The sequence below is a fragment of the Etheostoma cragini genome, chromosome 11 (genome assembly GCF_013103735.1).
Source record: "Etheostoma cragini isolate CJK2018 chromosome 11, CSU_Ecrag_1.0, whole genome shotgun sequence".
Lineage (NCBI taxonomy): Eukaryota > Metazoa > Chordata > Actinopteri > Perciformes > Percidae > Etheostoma > Etheostoma cragini.
In genome coordinates, this window is record NC_048417.1 from 13022439 (window position 1) to 13042886 (window position 20448).

General features: G+C 39.8%; 1 protein-coding gene across 1 annotated transcript; it reads right to left on the reverse strand.

Annotated features, from left to right (window-relative positions):
• Positions 1 to 12017: 12017 nt before the first annotated feature.
• LOC117952362 (immunoglobulin superfamily member 3-like) lies at positions 12018 to 19818 on the reverse strand. The gene is made up of 11 exons (XM_034884593.1): positions 19800 to 19818; positions 19240 to 19316; positions 18185 to 18559; positions 17637 to 18053; positions 17123 to 17527; positions 16576 to 16950; positions 15436 to 15807; positions 14920 to 15312; positions 13961 to 14371; positions 13080 to 13472; positions 12018 to 12961 (listed from the first exon to the last, which is right to left on the reverse strand). The coding sequence occupies exons 2-11, from the start codon at positions 19307 to 19309 to the stop codon at positions 12756 to 12758; spliced, it is 3417 nt and encodes a 1138-aa protein (XP_034740484.1). The 5' UTR covers positions 19310 to 19316; positions 19800 to 19818; the 3' UTR covers positions 12018 to 12755.
• Positions 19819 to 20448: the final 630 nt, after the last annotated feature.

The following is a 20448-nucleotide window of genomic DNA, read 5'->3' on the forward strand; positions in this document are numbered from 1 at the left end:
TGCTCTCTTAACATTATTATGAGTTGTTTTTACAGTTGCATATTGAAGAATTCACAACAAAATCTAAATAAATAAGATATACATGTTGGCTATATAAATAAAAATCCTGTCATATTAGAACAATTAATTTATGCTTTCTGTTGTTGTTGAACAACCAGTGTTATTGAACTAAACGTCTACTGCCCTGTTTTGTAGATTTAGGTCTGGTATGGTCTGGTTCTGTAATTTGGCTGTGATGTGTATAACAGTAAACATCAGTGGCCATTAGACTGATGTCAGTAACCCGAGAGTAGTTTACTAATTAGTAAATGGGTCAAACCCGTGTCAGACATGGTGTTTGTGTCTGAAAGTGGCATACAGTAACAAAAGATGGGTGTCATTTGACAGCAGGCACATTCAGTAGCAATTATTTCATAGAAAACTGGCTCATAATTATTGTAATGGACATTACATCCAGGGTGCTAGCCAGTCAGGTTCTCTTTTCTCCACTTGTCTAATACTGTCGCCAGTGGGATGGAGGCTATCCCAACATATGCTGGGGTGCAAACCATGATAAAATGTGTTCATTTGTAAGCTTTGCTGAGCTGGATGTTTTACCCATCTTCCAATCTTCATGCTATGCTAACTACCCGGCAGCAGCTACAGACATTAGCATACTAGCAAGAGTGGGGTGTCTTTTCGCTCTAATCTTTTCACTCTATTCTCAGTAAGAAAACAAATAATCGTGTTTCTATTAACTATAGAACTATTCTGTTAACTACACCATACAACACAAATTAGGGACTTGACCTAAGTTGTGTTCAAACACCACAACATAATATGTAACCCTATGGATGCCAGCAAGGAGCAATGTTACCCTAATCTGGAAATACTTCTGTCCTTGAGCAGGCTCCTAAACCTCTATAAATCTGAAAGAAATACCCAAATTGCAAAGCCGTGAACTTTTTGGTTGTGTCTCTGCAACAGTGCTGAGAAAACCATGTGACATCATCACTGGCAGTGAAATCTGAGATGGGACAACTGATGATGCCACCGTCTAAGGGACACAAGTATTAAATCCTGTTAAAGGTCACATTGAAGTATTGTTTGCAATGACACACAGTAAGTCAATGTATTAAACTCTACATTTTACAATCCATCTATCTATCTATCTACCTGTTTTTTTGGTTGTTTTACCTGGGCACTACCACAGAAAATGAAAATAAGTAAAGATGATCAGGTAATGCAATGTAAGAAGATTGTATTCCATTATTTTGATCATCATATTTAGATCAAGGCAAACTGTGCACAGATAATGGGAGATAAATATTTCTCAGCCGGTTGTGTGTGTTGTTTAGCAAAGCCCAGGGCTTCTTACAGTAAATGATTAGGTCGGTCCGATCTTATCTCAGCTGCCTGCCAAATGGAAGAAACATGAGCTGCCTGCCTACCTCAGTCTGAGTCATGCACTTTACTTTCTTAAACAAACATACTTGCATATTCATCAGTGTGGGTGCACACACACACACACACACACACACACACACACACACACACACACACACACACACACACAGCAGTTTAAAACACACATACACCTGCTACCTAAAAACACAGCCTCTGATGCAAATGCTATCTCATGCTAGCAGTCGCATAAGCAAAACTGTCCCTAACATGCCTTTGAGCCTGCTCTCGTTTTCATCTCAACAACATTCATGTGGGCTTTTCATGTCCTTCAGCTTTCATAAACAGAGGTACACAGTGTTATATATTTGCTGGTGATTGATTGGTGACTGACTTGACTTGTTGGAGAAAGACAGTTCTGTGGAGGGAGAGACGTTGGAAAACATCCTTCATGTGTGGATCTGCAGACATTCATGCATGCACACTCTAATATTTCCCAAACAAACTTTGACACACCTGCATTTTTTAAATCTTCCAATAGTATACATAATGTTGTTTTACTGTAATGGGACTTTCCTTAAAAGAAACAGCATCATTTCAAATCAATAGGATTTTTTGGAGAACAACTCATGTGGGGGTCATATGATAGCAATTCTGGCAGATTAAATATTCCCGGGGAGATTACTGTAGTTGAAGGACTTTTAAATGCTACAGGAAATTCCAGGGAATACTTGATTAGATTGCTGTTGATAGATTTGGCTTGGATTGCATGGCTGATAAGTATTAGCTTTACCATGATTCAAAACAATCAAAAGTGGATTGAGCCTTATTTTAATTAAAAGTCACATTTCCCTTTTGGTTTTGTCAGAGGTCAACTCTGCAACTGTGCTTTTCCCCCTTTAGAAACAACAAACTTACTGTACATGCAACCAATTCCAATTGTTGCAAATTTGCTTGTGAATGGTTAAAAAGCCCTACATGTTTTACGGAAAGCCAGTTATAATGAGCAGCCCACGTGCACGTGAAGATAACGTTCCAGTGAGCTCTCTGAATCCAGGAGTTAGCCTGCTCTCCCTTTCCCAGTTTCCATATCTACGTTCTTTTTGGACCACTTTTTTATGACTGCGAGTGTAAGTTTGAGAGTGAGGCGGAGGGGTGGGAGAATTAAATTCCTCCTTCTGAACCAGGCAGGGCTGTTAGCAAAATAGTTGTGATTGATTTTGAAGTAGTGGTTGTTGGGAATGCCTCTCACCATTGCTCTCTCAAGCATGCTTGACACACAGATATCAAAACAGCTTATTACCACATCAAAGGGGCAACCACCCTCTTGCCATTTGTAAAAAATAATAAAATTTAAAAAAACGCCATTTTTGATGACACAGAGCATTATTTTTAAACATGTTAATTTTTGACTTCCCTTTAGCTGTATTAAGGTCATCCTTTTGAGTATGCTCGCTACATGTGATATGCAACAGCCATCATTCTTTGGGGGAGGGATTGTAGCTTCGTGCTTATGATGTACAGAGAGGTTGAAGGAGAGTACATCATAGCAGGATGTGGAACGAAAACCAAACCAAATCTCCAACAAAATGTAAGATTGAATTTTGTCAGTAAAGCATTGGAGTTTGTTCATCCTCAGAGGTGTTTATCTGAGTGATGTTGCTCACTGTACAGGTTTTGTCATGTGTTTTCTGCAGCGCTGATATCAGACAGTCTCCAGCCCAGCGTGAGGTTCAGCATTGGGATAGAGAAGCTGTCACCAATAAAAATACCAATTACTGCACACTGCATCATGAAGCCTTATGGGCATGCTGTCGCAGAGAGACGTTCAGGTTGAAAGCCTTGTATGTTCTGTTATGTAAAAAAACCTGCATCTCAGCCCTTAGACGCTTGTTTTAAAGCCACCATCAGTAGCTGTTGGGCCCTAATGCTGACACTAGGCTATAATAAGGCTTTATCATTGTATTTTTTTCCCTGCTCATCTCACAAATGGTGCTAAAGAATACTGTATATGGTTATTACTGTAAAAGGACAGCATGCAACCTTGAACCAGGATCTGAACTCACATAAGTTACTACGATTTACACTTAAAACGAGGCTTGGTGTGACAAACATGCTGGCGGGCTACATACCTGTCTCCTGCTTTACGTTAACCAGGGGTTTACCACTCATGTTAACTGTGATCTCTGCTGTAAATATTTGTGTATTAAAGCATAAAAATAAAACCAACTGAACATGGCAGCAACTCCAGTAAGGTGTAAAGTGTCAATACCTCAATGGTTGGTATATTTTCCATTTTCAACTCTCATTAGTCAGAAAAAAAAGAGAATTTAAAGATAACCGCAACCTCAGTGTAGGAAATGGCTTCCTGGGCGATCCGGTACCCTAACGAATAAAATTTCAAATGTAAATCAGCAGTGGATTTCACAGAGTAGAAAACTGCTGCTGAAATAAACTCTATGGGTGAAACTGTCAAGCATGCTGCATTCTTTACCACACCCTAATCAGTGAAGTTTTCAATCTGCTGCAAAAAAATCACAGGCTGTAACATCTCTGATTGCAGGGTGGCTAGACGTGATTTCAACTTTCAATTGTCTTCCCTATTTCAATCAGTGTGGAACTTTTCTTTGAAATTAAGATAAAGAGAGAAAAAAATGTTTACAGCATACACAATAAATTAGTATAGTATGTAGTCATCCACATCAACACTACATCAAATGCTGCAAAAGAATTTGTATGGTGCTTGTGCCGGCCGGGTAATTTCCTCATTCAAGGTTGCAAAGTGCAAACCATAAATGAAAGAAAAAGAGCAGCTTCGTGATGGCTCCATATGTACTCCGTGTAATTTGGCAGAGACTGGCAGATGATGAGTAAAAGAAAACATTGCATAAAAGTATCATGGGACCTCCTATTACCTCGATCTTTACTTTGAATCTGCCTGTGATTTGGACTGGAAATAAATGATGTACATGGACGTGAACAAGACCGTTGCTGTGCCCTGAAGGCCTACTGTGTCACACTTTAAAACCCTGGCGATGTATGACTGGCCTACCTGTCTGAGTCACATCAACCAGCTGCTAAGAAAGAGAGAAGCTGCACAAGACAATAACAGACTTAAAGTCCTTCATGTTTCTCCGTAAACTTACAGTGGGGCATGACAGATACTAAGTATCAAAGAAAAGACACAGATAAGGATCATACATTAGATATAATAGAGGTTATTGTCAGTCCTAATAGGTTCATTCACAATTATTTCTTTTTCACCTAAACTCTAGTTTAATACTCTCAAGGTGTTGGTTACCATGGTAGCCACATGGATCTGAAAAGGAGACTTTAATCAGATCCTCTATTTTAGTTCAATTTATTATGTACACATTAAGCATTAATATTCAAGAGTACATATATCCTGTGAAAACATAAGGAAGTGACTATAGCATTTCTACAGCATTTTTAATCACAATCATAGATTGTGATATGTAAAATAATCTATTGACAAAATATGTGTTCAGTAAGTAAGACACGACTTATTGAGGGAATATTTTTGCATCTATGTGAATGTGTGTGCCTTTGATGTCCATGTTAATGCCACATGTTAATGTGCATATGTAACTTAAAGAGGTGCATATTTGTGCGTGTGGTTGTAGACGTGAACGTATATGAGTGCTGTAAATGAGTCAGGCCCTTAGTTGAACTGTACAGTGTTTGTCAGCTAATTAGCAACATGAGTTAGTGCGACAGCAGTTGGGGGAGCACTTCACACACAGAGAAAAGCTGATGGGAGCTGATGGGCGCAGCAGAGCATCGTTGCTGGTGACTGAGGAATGGGGGGGGGGGGGGGGGGGGGGGGGGGGGGGGGGGGGGGGGGCGGTGGTGACGCTATCTAAACCACTGCTAATGAAGACATTAGCTCACCAGCGTCTTAGTCACAGGCAAGGCAGCTGTCAAAACTGCCATTGTGGCGTAAAGTTATTGCTCAGACTGTGCAGAAGAATTGTCAGATGTGCACATGCCGGTGCAGAGAACAAAAACATTTGTGCCTGTGAACATGTAATTATCTCACTCCAGTAGGGTGCTGGTGTCCTGGTGGCATTGCATAGCTAGTCAAATGTGCAGAACTAAACTAAAGAAAACATCAAATACAATCAGATTGTCTCTGTTTGTTTGATGGATCTGTCTAATTTGAGCTGGACTTCATCTTAGTCTTCCTTACTGTATTTGCCTGCTTTATTTGGGTACGCAGGCAAATACAGTAATCCACAAAGGCTGGAATCGAGTGACTTAAAGCAGCAAAGGCAGCTGAAAGTGTTTACTTGTACTCATTCCAGGTTGTGCTTATTGGTTTTACCATGTTAATTTGAAGGCTATGTCATATAGTATTACATAGTATAGTTTATATATTGGAAGAAAAACATTCATGGCTGTAAAAACGTTATGCATGCTGAATCAAGACTGAACACAAGACTGGTAACAAAAAACATATAACGTAGTATAGAGATTTAATATATGCCATAGAATGTAATAAGATGAAAGCCATGTCCAGCATTCAGGCTGCAAATTACGTGTGAAGGAAGATGCAAAGACAGACACTACCCCTCAGTGTATTGTGGTTAAAGTCAAACTGACCATGGCATTTCTTCCCTTTCTATCTTCCAGGAAAACATTTGGATGTGAAACCCTGATGGGCACTGGGTGTGAGGAAAGCCTTCAGTGCCAGGGGCTGATATATTGGCTGATTAGCCCCTTGCATGGCCTCTGCTGATGGAGTTCTCTGATAGCTGCAGAGCTATATTTGTTGACCAGCTCTGAAATACAGAGGAACAAATGTTTAGGAAGCAGCTGACATTTTCCTCTGCTCTCATCTTCAGCTGAGAGGCCTCTTCACTGCAGCACCTCTGTCTGCATCAGATATAAATCGGATAATGTCAAACTGTACGCACGCACGCACACACGCACGCACACAGTTTGGAACTAGCTTAATTGTTGTTTTCTCCTTTTCTCACTTAGGAAAGTTCACATCAACAACTTTAGTCAGAAATCACAGCTATCATGCTACTTCTGTCTCCTTGGTGATGCTCGATTCAAATAGCTCTTGCCAGCACGTCATCTGCAAGACAAAAAGATGCATGGCAACTCAAACTGTTACTTTTTTTTTACAATCACTTTGCTACCAATTTCAGAACCTTGATGACACAAAACTCAAAACGGTATTCACTTTTAACACAGCTTGTCCAATGTTCAAAACATGCATTGCGCATTCATGTCTTTAAAGAAATCTTGCACTTGCACAATCATTGGTTCAAAAAACTAATTAATGTGAAATATCATGAAAACGTTTACACACGTAAGCTACCCATAATGTAGGTTCACTGTGTCATTGTTCATACAACCATTACATATTGTAGTACAAAATAGGTTGTACGTGTTTCATGATGGTACTAGATGAAAATACATCCCTGTACATCCCTGTAAAAGCACTACAGTAGTAGAGAGAATACTAAAGACAGTAGAATCCTCCTGAAATCTGAAATGTATTGATGAGAAACAATACAGTACAATCACAACATAGGTTTGTTTAAATGAAAGCTAAATAATTAGCTAAGAAATAGAATAGACACTACTGTAAAACATCAAATGCAGTGTTCCTCAACTTGCTTGTACTGTAAAAAGCAAAACCAAGACACAGTTACTGTACTTCTACATCTTCATCTGTCATGTGGATTTGGCCACAGGTTCCCATCTATATTGCAATTGGCCAAACATCTTCAGGCCTGGTGAACAATGTGCATTTTGTTACATATATTTATGAACATATATATATATATATATATATATATATATATATATATATATATATATATATATATATATATATATGTTCATAAATTTATGTAACACGGGACCATAGAAACAATGTCTGATAAACAGTAGTACATTACAGTAAAGAATGATTATAAAATATTACATCCACAGATAATGTAGTCTAATCGGTTCATGCTCCATGCTAATTGCTGACAATGAATCTTGGTATCTTGAAATCTTCATGATCTAAACATGAAATGTTGTTTCTGTCTTCACACAACTATGCATTAAGAGTAATGCAACAGTTACTTATCATGTTGAGCAGTTGGATCAATTGATAGTAAGGTCACTGTAATGAAATGAATAGACAATCATTTAAAATGTAATGTGTGAATTGCATTTTGAAGTGGTAGTATTTTGATGTTAAGTTGTGTCATATTGAACAGGTGATTTGTGTTAAATTAACAAATGGTCTATGTGTACTGTATCCAAGCAATTGAAACAAGTGTTAGAGTTCTGAAAAAATGTGCATTTTGATCATTAGTTCTGAGGTTTGTGTCTAGATTTTTGAAAAATGACGTCAAGGTTCTGAAATTAGAGCCAACGTGATTGTAAAAACTTTAAGTTATTCACATTGGGCACATGTTGCTGTCATTGCCTAAATATCCTATCATTTAATAAGGAGGAATTATCAATGATTCTAGTATGAATGATGATAGTTATGACATTGACCAGGAGAAGCTGCAAGCTCACAACACAGGAAAGCAGCGTCTAAGCCCCTCGTCGTAAAAGCCCCTGCAGTCCTATAAAGATGCATCAACGTTGAATCTGTTTTATTATTTTATCAGCTCGGGAAATTATGAATGTAATCCCAAAATGAAAAATCTATTTCTTGTTTGCCAGTGGAATGGAAATGTCTTTGCTGTATTTTTAATTGGAGTGGTCTGCGGAGACAACACACTTGAGAAAAGGAGCGACGGAATGACAAAGGAGAAATACGCTCAATCAAGAGTTGGATAGGGTTAGTCATTGTTTTTCATGTGCCTGCCGGCACAATATTATCTAAAAATACAAACCAATAAAATAGCATGATTGATTTAATTTTAACGCATGAACTCGTCATCATCCTCTCTGTGTTTTGTCTATCTTGTGTCAGAGGAGACACACAGGACACTGCAAATATGAGATGAAGGCAGCAGCAACAGCATAATATGAACGTGTAGCACACAAACATGAAAGACACATGCATACATATCAGTAAACTATATTATCATAACAGGACGCGTACAGATAAAACAGGTATGGGGTGTTCATCTGTGCAGTTCCAGCATGTGAGTGTACAGCTGTGAAAGAATAAATGGGAGCTCTGAGTTTGTTGAGAGCTCCCTTGACAGGGAGCAGAACAGGCTATTACTTCATATTGCACCATTTAAGCTGTTTTTATTTTGGACTCTTCAGCTCCTTCTACCAGCCAATGCTTTCTCTGGGGATGACAATCAGGCCTCAACAAGAAAAAGCAGACAGCTCTTAACAGTTTAGAAAGTTGTATGCAGTGTGTGTCTATTTATTTTTATGTTGGGATGGGTTCAAATAAATTAGGCAAGTCTCTCTTGGCGTTTTTGTCAAGAGACCGTGGCTGTCACTCACGCTCAGTTTGCTTCGACTTGTCTCAAATGCTGCTCTTTTGGGTATTGATGTGTAGTCTGAGGTGTCACCCTCTCACCTTCACATCCTCTGAGACATCTCGCTGACTTTCAGCATCTCCACCTGGATGGCCAGCTTTGTAAGCATTCTTGTCCTCCATTCTCTCACACACACAGACAAACCCTTGCTCCACCAAGCTCTGAGCACCAAGTGGGCTAATATCAACAAGTGAAGGCAGAGAAAGAAATCTACAGTTTCAAAGGCTCAGATTCTCAGATTGGGTGCTGCAATGAAAAGCACTTTTATTCCCCCTTTTTCTATGTTAACCTGTTCATGACGACATGTCTCTGGGTAACTACAGCTCCCTCTAGTGCTGGCACGTTATAAGACTGATGTGGAGAGACAAGCGAGAGTAAAAACCATGTAGCTATTGGCTAGGGTGAGGAACAGGAGGCAGTACTGTCATGCTTGTATCTTCTCCTTGGGAGAAAAGGGAATATCAAAGGCACGATGAGTTCATGAGAGACTAGAGAGGAGTTGAAGGTATAAGCAAGGAGATTCAGTAAGTGAGCTGAGCTGAGGTGAGAGGCAAAAAAGTGCTTTCAGATTTAATGAGATAGGCCTTCGTTACATAACACGTGCAGAGTTGTTGAGAGAGTGTTTCTCTTCCCTTGTGTCACCCCTACTTCTGCCAAGACACATTATCCTCTTGTTCAGGAGGGTTGAGGGCTAACTTTGATCACATGTTTTGTTTGTGTGTGTGAGTGTGAGTGTATGTGTAGATGGGAAGGGGGGGGGCTTACACGTACATAGCCATAGCGAGTCATTGCTTCAACCAAAGGAAAGACGTAAAGTAGACCACAATAAACCTTTCTTACATAGAGTCTTAGGTCAACTGATGACATGCTTTCAGTGACAATGCTAACATGCTGATGTGTCAGCAGATATATTGTTGATCAACCTCTGAGTTTGCTATTCAGCCCAGATGGGACTGTCTTTCCTTGCATGTATTTGGTTATAAACCCACATTGAAATGTTGACCAGATGATGGCACTAGTGCCTATCTAAAACAGTCAAGGAATTACCAAAGTGATTGCAATATTTTCTAAGGGGAACATGAATGTCTGTACCAAAGTTTAAGGCAAACAATCCAATTGTTGAGACATTTCACGCTTTACCAAGATTGTCAGCCTCATGGTGGCGCTAGAATCTAATAACATTAATGATGGCACCATGGCATTTAGGTGTGTCAATAAACCAAATAGACTGCATGGCACTATAACACCTAAATGGGATGCACCTGTGATTGACAAGTCACCAGCTATGCAAAGTGAAGCTGCTTTGGCTTTCAGCATTGGTAACCTTTATTAACAAGTAGCTGTTTTTTTAACACCAGATACTGTGATACTTTGATATTGCAGTCCACTTGGTATATTTTTCATAGCACATACACAATAATGCTTCTGTAGTTTAAAAGCTGCAGTTCAAGATGCTACTGAACAATGGCTACAGTTCTTTCTTTTTTTTACCAATCTTGCCGGTCATGGCACACAAAGGACAGAGTATTAAGCTGATGCCAAATCAGATCTGGAATGAGATCATAGCAATAGAGATAACCGGCTCAAAGAGTCCAGCAACATGCTGGCAAACTGGGAACCAAAATTACACCTTTGAGTTACGGATATTTGGAAAGAGGAGGATTATAAATTATGCTTTGCGCTTCATGCACTGCATCCAATGTCAAAACAAGAACTGATGAAATGGCTGTTTTATGTTAATGGAAAGACTTTATTAAGGCAAATAGCATGACCAGGGAGTTTTTTGCAACGCATTGATTTGCCTCCCAAATTCAGTGATTCTTTGTTTCCTCTGACAGGCATTATCATGGAAACACATAGGTGTAGAATTACAGTAAAGTGAAGATAAACACTGTAAGAAGGATCCAGTCCACCAGACTGTGAAGGGCTGGTATAAACATGGAGCTGCATTATTTCTCTGAGGATGAGACAACTACAGCTACAGTCTTAAAAGTCCTCAGTGTACTTTTGGTCTTTCACATCCTTCTTACAACCACTGTTAGCTTGACCTTAAGTTGTACATAACTGGTATGCACTTATCGGACGAGAGCCATTCTTTGTATTGAAGAAATTTGGTGTGTGTGCCCGTTTCTTCAATTGTAAAAGCCAGGAACGGATTCTATTCTTGTCTCTTACACAGATGGGGTGTTAAACATTGATAGTGCTGATGCAGGGAGAAGTGAGAGAGGGGGGGGGGGGGACATTACTTTCTTCTCCTTTAGTTTTGATTTGATTACTCTCCAGCATCCAATTTTGTTGAGTGGGAACAGCTGTTAAAATGCAGCTACAGCATTATGGCAAAGATTCAGAATCTGACATGCATTTATGTAAAACCCAAGTATTATCCAGCCTGTGAGTGGTTGGACAGTTAAAGTGATGACTTTAATCTTTACTTCAAAGGTGCTTACACCTACATCAGACATGGATTCATGTAGGTACTTTCAACCTTTTAATGCATCACCACCCAATTTTAGGGGACTGAAATTAAATAGGAAACATTAAACTATTAAAAATCAAATTGTCATCATTGAAATAGTGAGTCTACAACTCATAGATATCAGGCAACATTTGGTGGTGCTCTACCAGGCCTGGCTTGTTTACTGGCTCCTTCTGGTCTCGAAGAATTGAAAGACATGTTTAGTTGATTTGAGGGTATTTACATACTCAATCAAGATGCTAAAAATGCTATGGCTGTGTATTTAGGATTTTTATCTGCTGCACTGTCCTACATTATGGGACCACATCTAAGAAAACTGACAATTCCCACATTGTTCAACCAATATGGATGTTAAAACCCTAATGTCAGACAAATTCTGTTTATAATAGTATTCATTTCTATATTTATTCAGTACATATCCATCCTGCACTTATGAAACCATTGTATATTGTACACTTACTGCTATTGCACTTCTGGTTAGACCCAAACTGCATTTTGTTGCCTTGCACCTGTACATGTGTAATGACAATAAAGTTGAATCTAATCTAATCTAATCTCACAGTAAATGTTTAATTTCAAATCCAATGTGCTTGAGTACAACCAAAACAATTAAAACATGTCACAGTTATGTCAAACAATCACACATTTAGCTAGTGTAGACTTCTCAATGCACATCCATACACAAACACACACATACAAACGCACACATAGCACACACATCTCATCTATAAGTAAAATTGTGCATCTAGAAACAAGTGAACTAAATGATTGCATTGGCAGATTTCTACTTCCATTGTATAAAATCTGCCTGTCTAACTCTGTCTGCCCAAATGCTCATCACATTCATGTCTCAGCAGAATTGATGACCACACAGTCATGCTCGAAGAACCACAGAGCACTTCCTGGTTGATTCATTGCAGTGTAACCTACAGAGAAAAGTTTCCAGTCTTACCACATGTCATGCATAGCTGCTCCCATTAGACACGCTGTGCTGTGACTTCTTCACATTAAAAGACATAGTATCAAGCTGCCTGGTATGTTACTAAAAAAATAAGTGAGTATGTTGCTTTGTAGGTGTAAAGCCACAAAGTTGATCTCCTGACAAGCTCAACTTTCCATTGCAGGCAGTAAGAAGCTGGCGATTATGCAAAGAAGTTTAAGCTGTAGAATGTAAAGGGCGTTTTTATTAATGAAGGTTTAATGAATTTCATTAATTCATAGGCAAAATGTTCCCCATTTGCACAGAGTAAAACATTTAAACTACTTTTATGGAATATTATCAACAAATGTATTTAAACAAGACTGATTGAACTTTGAATACAAATTAATACAAAATATGTACAATAGAACTTTTTGAATTATAAAACTGCTTATTATATGTAACATAAAACTCTCTTCTCCACTTCTGGTCCAATTTAGTTCTCTGCACTGGGTTTGGTGTTCAGATGGACTTGCTCTGTCCAGAGATTTTGGCCTGACAGCTTTCCTCTTGTAACTTTGCTCCTGCCTATCTTCAGCACCAGTAGTAATATGACCAATAGTGAGCAGATGGCAGTAGCTATGAGAATCCCCATCCAGATACCCGACTTGCATTCTGGCTCAGAGACAGCATTATCATCTCCTGCAAAGAAGAAGAAAAAGAAACATATGACTTGCTTACACACATGAATGATTTAACATGATTTTCAAGCACTGGTATGGGTTGAGAGTTACTGCTAATCACATAGAGATATGCGTACCTTCTGCATAGACATTAACAGTCAAATATCCTGACCTATCCACTGCAACCTTCATCCATCCATGAGACAGAGACGGAAGCCACTCTTCTACCTCACAGAAATACAGGCCACTCTCTACAGGACTTGGCTTCAAGACTGTCAGGCTGAACTGGTTGGGCAAAGGGTGGCCAAATCTTAGCTGATCACCCTTCCTAAATCTGTCTTGTAGGGTGGAGTTGCGGTAAGTGATGAATAGGGGGTGTTGTTCAGTCTTTGTCTCTTTCTGCCAAAACCATGTGACCTGGAACTCGGATTCACTGCTGGATTGTTTGTTGATATGACAGGGGATAGTGAAATCCTGGGATCTGCTCACATTCAACTCCTTTATTTCCTTCCCAATGGACAGTTTTTTTTCTGTGAAAGCAAACAGGTAAAAAGACACAATTGATTTAACTTTATTGACATGGCAAACCAACCGGTGGGACTTTAAAATAGGGAAGAAGTTGGGGAAAGGAGACAAAGGGGAGATTAGGAGGCTTTGCAGAGGGCCGAAACACAACACAATTATTCTGTAATACTAAAAGAGCAGAACAAGTAGGGCATGTGGCAAGAAAAGCAGGGATAGCAAAATGTGCAGAAAACCATCAACTCTACTAGAGCAAAACATATTAAAGCACCATACACATGCAGACACATATACACACCATTATATAGTATTGGTAATGCTAATGTATTACAAATTTCAAATTTTAAGGGAATAGTGCAACATTTTGGGATTATTACTCAAACGTCGAGTGGTATCAATCGTTTTGCCTAACTATTGGTAAGAAAGTAAAACAGGCCGTTTCCCAAAATGTCAAACTATTCCTTCAAAAACCAAGATCTAAATGATGTTATCATACCCGCAACATTAACAGTCAGCACGATTGGGCCAGCGCTGTCTGAGGCCTTTAGTTGCCAGTGACCTTCATGATCCAGCTGGTATTGTTCCACCTGGCACTGGTAGGTCCCACCATCACCGACATGCGCCCTCTGAATACCCAGATAGAAGCTGCTCTGAGTGGGTCTGAAAAGACGAAGCCGCCCCTGCAGGCCACTGAGCTCCTGGTTCTTTGGATAACTCAGCAGGCCTGTGTGGTCAAACTGCACCAGGGCATTTGTAGCGGAAGAATCAGGTCCTTTGTAGAGCCAAGTAACATTGTAGGAAAAATAAGAACTGGATGCACCTGAGATGATGTTACACTTGAGCTCCACCTCATCTCCCTCCTTGACAGTCAACTGCTGCTCTTTCTTGTCTAAACTCAGGTCATTGGCTGGAGAATAAGCAGGGGTGGGGGGAAAAGAAAACTTCAATCAGGTCAATGAAGATCTTAGCATTTTGTCAAATTATTTTGTATAAAGCAATTGAAAACTTCAGAAAAAGATAAAGTGTTTCTATATTTTATGTGTCGAAATAAGCTAAAATCAAATGTGTCATAGAGTAGACCACAAAGGATTTTAGCACTAAAAGTAGCTCTTAAATCTAACAACAGTTAGAGGCTTTCTGGAGGACTAGTAAGTCATTCAAGTGTTGCTTAAGTGCACATAAATACAGTACATCACATTTTTCCAACTGAGCCCCAGCTACTTAAAATCAGTGAGAAAGGAAAGTACAAAATAGATAAATATGGAAATCTCTCATTTGAAATAGGAAAAATTGTTTGAACTTTGGCAGAGCATAGTATGCTCATGTCGGGCCTCATCTCTTATATTAAGAAACTTGTTGAGAAATAAGCTTTTAGGGTCATGAAAATTGTATGGGCTACATGTTGCTTACTGAACTCTGGAGACATTTTCAGTGAGCTATTTAACACAAACTTACCAGGCTCCAGAACTGTTAACTCGGTAGTTTTGGACACTGGGGAGAAGTGATACCATTCACCATGAGGATCCTGCTGCCACTCCACCACCTCACATATGTATGTCCCATTGTCCGAGACCATAGCTTGACGAATACGGAACTCAAAACTGGGTCCCTTAGTGCGCCTCATGCTGATTCGCTGTCTTTGGCTCATTTGTACCTGGGGTCCAAAAGTTACTAGGGCATCCTGGTCCGAGCTCACAATGGTCTTATTTTCTGCCTGTTGCTGGAGCAGCCAGGTGATAGCATAGCGAGAGGATGCAGAGGGTTCTGAGATAACTGAGCATTTCATTTCCATCTCAGTCTTAATATTTCCTGTCAAGGCAGGGGTGATGGACAGATGGAGTTTGCTCTCTAGTAGAGGGAGAAAAAGTGAAGTCATATATGGTTAGAACTACGAGAATTAGAATGCAAAGAGTAGCTTTCATCCAAAATTGCTTCAAAGATGGCATGTAGCCTTGAAAATTTCAACAATACCTGGGTTCTGCACCGAAACAGCCAACGGGTTGGATGGAGGCAGCTTCTTGTGTACATTCTTCAGGAAGACAGACACCCTACACTGGTAGATTCCTGCCTCCCTGTGGCTCACACCGTTAATGAGCAGATAGTAAATGACTTCCTCTTGTTTGTTTTCTACTTTCAGCTGGTAGCGGTGCTGTTCTCCGGACCAGCTGACGGCACCATCAGAGTACAGTGTAAGGATGTTATCTAGGGTTAAGGCATCACGCTGCAGGCTCCAAGTCAGTGTTATTGGCCTTTGTGGCCCTTTGATCCGGCACATCAACTGCACATTTTCTCCCACAGTCACTATGTTGTTGCGACTTATCAGACGCACTTTCACAAACGAATCTGTGACACAATTCCAAAATAGTTAGCGGTGGTGAGTAAAAAAAGCAGAAGTTGTTGAGCATACTATCATACTAGCATGTTTGATCGGTGTTCAAAATAAAAAAAGAAAACTGAGTCAATGACACTTCCTCTCTCTCTTATCTCAATTTTTTCACGCTTTGCACTCATTTGTCAATATCATTTCCTTCTTAAAAACAAGAAAATATGTTTACAGTATATATACACACACACACACACACACACACACACACACACACACACACACACACACACACACACACACACACACACACACACACACACACACACACACACACACATATATATATATATATTAAATATCCAGTATTTCATTATGTCAACATACTTGTCTGACATTAAAGTTAGAACTTAAAGTATTAAGCGGCCTTTTTTGAGAAAATCATTTGTTATATGCAAGCACATGAAGTGATGCACTCCAAAGTCTATACTTCAGTGCCATTTCAAGAGATGCATGTTGACAGTCTATAGCACTGGAAGAGAACCTACACAACTTATTACAGCCTACAGCAAAAGTGTTGGACAGAGCAAAAAACATTGTAAATATTGGCAAACGCTGACCAATGTTTTCCAATAGGAGTTTCAGCTAAGTTTCTTGAAAATGTTTTTAGAGAGCTCAGACCACATATGTGCTAAGAGGAACCTGCTGTGTAAATATGCAGATTTCCTCATTTATATGTACTGTATTGAATAATTTGTACTACACAGACAAATGAAGAAATATCTTACCTGTTGGAGCCACTGTCACAGTAGCAGTCTGTGACTGGCTGTTGGTCTTGCTATTGATTTTCCATTCAGACACAGTACATTGGTAGACACCCGAATCAGAAGAAGTAACCTCATCAAGCTCTAAAGTAAATGTGTCAGTCGCTGGACGTGTTGCCTTTACTTTGCGACTCATGAACACCCCGGCTTTCTCTAGAACACCCTCCTGACTTAGACTGATGACACTGGTGAACATGGCCATTGATGTGGATGTGGATTTGCGTTGCCAGGTGACAGATAGCTGGCCTTTGACCCCATGCACTTTACAGATGAGCTTCAGCCCTTCACCTTCGTTAATGCTCACAGTAGAGTTTGGCATTTCAACTGAGAGGCCGCTTTCTGTAATGAGACAAGGCAACTGACAGATGAGCAGATGACAGATGAGCCTCCATTTCAAAAGATAAAATTAAGAAGATAAAACTTAAAATCCAGGGTAAGTCAAACAGGTAAGAAAATTAAACCCTGAGTGAGTGTAATGTATGTCTCATTCAATTTGGGCTCACTGACTGACCTGTGGCTGAGATGCTGATCAGCTGGGACTTGGAGTCCTGCGATGCTCCCTGTCTAAAGGCACCATCCTGCCCTCTTTCCTGATGCCATGCTCTACAGGTAAACTCCCCTTGGTCCTCGGTTCTGACAGGCTGCAATATGAAATGGTAATCTCTGTCCCCAATCCGGGCTGCCCGGAGCTCTCCATCTTTAACTCGCCCACTGTACTCGGGCCCCACAGACAGAATGCCTGTAGGGCCAATGCGGGCCATCTCAACACTTTCCCTGAGCCAGGCTACAGAGAAGAACCTTTGTTGAAGGTTCTGGGCGTCTACGTTACAAAACAGCGACAACTCCTGTCCCTCCTGCAAGGTTGAAGACTGTGCAGAGATTCTCACCGCCAGAGACGATGTGTCTGGCACCACCTCTGCTCGAGGCAAAAAAGAAACACAGTGAGACAAACACAGAAACACATCCTGTCAGAAAGCCACAATGACTGCTTTAAAAAAATCAATGAAATGATAGCGGCTTCTCACCTCTGGCTTTGACGTTCACAAAAGTTTCCTCTGCATCCTTCTGTGCAATAGTGTACCAGGAGTGGTCAGGATCTTGGATCCACTCTTGAGCCTGGCAGTAGATCCTACCTTGGTCTGACAGCTCCAGCTGAGCCATGTTTAGCTTGTACATGGCCTCTCCCATTTTATCTAACCTTATGAGTCCAGCTTGGTAACGCTCTTCAAACCCCGGGCCTGGGATCAGTGTAAAGTCTCTATCCAGAGAAAGGATAGGCTGAGCGTTGTCCTCACCGTCTTTATGGAGAAACCAGGTAAGAGACAGATGGGTGTGCTGGATGGTGTTGCTGGAGGCTTGGCATGTTAAAGTGAGAGCATCACCCTCATAATAGCTCAGTGAGGTGGAGGCAGGAGATGAAACACTGAGGGAGTTGTCAATCACTATGGCACCACAACACAAACAGAGACAAGGACATGACAGTCAAACAGTGTTGCCATTTATTTTCAATACATTGATGTAGTTACAGTGAAAAGTGAATCTAAAAACTTAAAAGTAGACAGTGACTGATTACCTTTCACTGTTGTCTTAGCGCTGTAGGTTCCATCATAAAAAAGTTGTTGGTTGATTACACTACATTCATACTCCCCTTCATCAGCTTTCTCTAGTCTTTGTATCTCAAAGAAAACTGAGTTTGGAGTCACATGTTTCAAATTAATGTCCCCACTCCTCACACGTTGTGTATATATGGCATAGCCAAAGTCCTGGGCATTGGTGCTGATGATGTTAATCTCAAATGTTGGCTTTTCGGGCTTTTTAACACGGAATTCAAATTCTTTTCTAGCGCTGGGACTGGCGAAGCCACTCACATTGCAGGAGATAGAGAGCAGAGAGCCCACCACGCGATACAGTGGCCCAGCCTGGGCTTCAGTGTGCACTCGGGCTTCTCCTGTGTGAAGCACAGATAAAACACAGATGTTGAAGTCAGTTAAAAATTGCAACTTATAGTGTCGATCATGTTTAATAAAAGGTGCTAGACTCAAGAGTCCAACCTTTATTTTAGCATTGCATGTTAAGCAAAGCCTTCAAATTGCTATCCAAATACAGCATATAGTGTTAAGAATGTATTCATCGTAAGTATCAAACGACTACCTACAAATAGTGGAAATGACTCTTACAGGACATTTATATTACCCAAAAGAAAGGAGGAAATTATTGCTACTTTTTCAGCTTCATGGTTTGTCTACATCAATTAAATTGTTATTTTAAAATACATTAACATAAGTAAATTATGAATAATTGAGTTCAACCACAGAAACCATTGCAAATACATTACATTTAATACATTACAAAACATTAAGTAGCCAAAAACACATTGAGTATTTTAGATGTATCACATACATTTAGCTTACCATGTATTAGTGGTTATTATTATTTCTAATTATAGTTGTATATTCAAGATGGACATAATGACAGACACAAAAACTGTTTGACCTAAAGTTCACTTGTCACTAAATTTCTTCTTGGCTCCACTTATTTCCTCATTTTGAATTGACTTTATTTCCTCTTTTTCTTCTTTTAACAAGGGTTTAAATAAATAAGCATGACTGAATTCAATGTAATACTTACCACAGTGCAGCAGTAGTCCCAGGTAAAAGAGCAAATTGGCCCTCAAACAAGATTGCAGGGAACACTTCATTCTAAACCTGCCTCAGAAGTAACACAGTGTTCACACCACAGCAGTTGCGACCAAGCTTTTAGTCACTCTCCCTGTTTTGACAGCATGTCTGTGCGCGTACAGACATTACACCAGTACATGCTTCCTGTAGGTAAACCAAGAGGAAGTCTGGCATATGTCCTGCATACTGCACACACGGTCGCAGCATTCTGTACTATGTATGTGTATAACCATTGTCAATTTTACTGTTTGTCTCAAACCTGAGCATGTGGAAGTGAGGGAGTGTTAAAAATAGCTTTGTGCCGCCTGATCTATAATTATACTGTGATTTGGGTTAGACATGGCCTACATAAGTGGTCGGAACAAATCGTCCTCGTTAGGGCGCATATTGGCTACATTACATCGTTTAAATAGACGCCATCGTTCAATTTAATACAAAATCAAATAGGGAGAAACTACAGTTTTAACAAACTGTGCTAAGTGCGCTCATTTGACCTCAAACATAGCCTACCTGAAATAATGTGAGTGACGTGATGCTCTACTACAGGCAGGTAAGGCACTATCCGCATTCTCAAAGGACGACACCTATCCATGTCTAAAAGTTTTTTCCTTTAGAACGACCTACACGAACCATGTGCTTATGTTTTATTCCAAAATAAAATATGTGTAACTTCCGGTTTTTCTCAGAGCTCTATAATTCATTGTAATTTTTACATTTAACAATTTAACAATCTGATCAAACCCTGTTACAAATACATCAACTAGTGTCAAGATAAAAGGCCTGCGGTTGAATTGCATAAGTAGGAAATAGCTTGTATCCAAGCTTGACCTATTCTGGCAAACATTGGAACAGGAAATACATTTAGATTCTTTAAGATGTGATGTTTGACGGTGTTGTTGACACATGTGGCAACAGTGCCACTTAGTGGAGAAGATGAAGACATACATTTCTGCTGCCACTGTGTCATTTTAGCAATATGGCCTAAACTATTGCTTTGATTGTGTAGCCTAGATAAATGTTTAAACATTTGATGTATTTGAATAAGAGGTAATAGGGAGATAACCAAAAGTTTGGACATCTCTTTGGTATAGGACAGAAGTGGGTCAAATAGTCGAGGAGAATACTCTTTTATTAATAAGTAAATTACAAATGATTTATT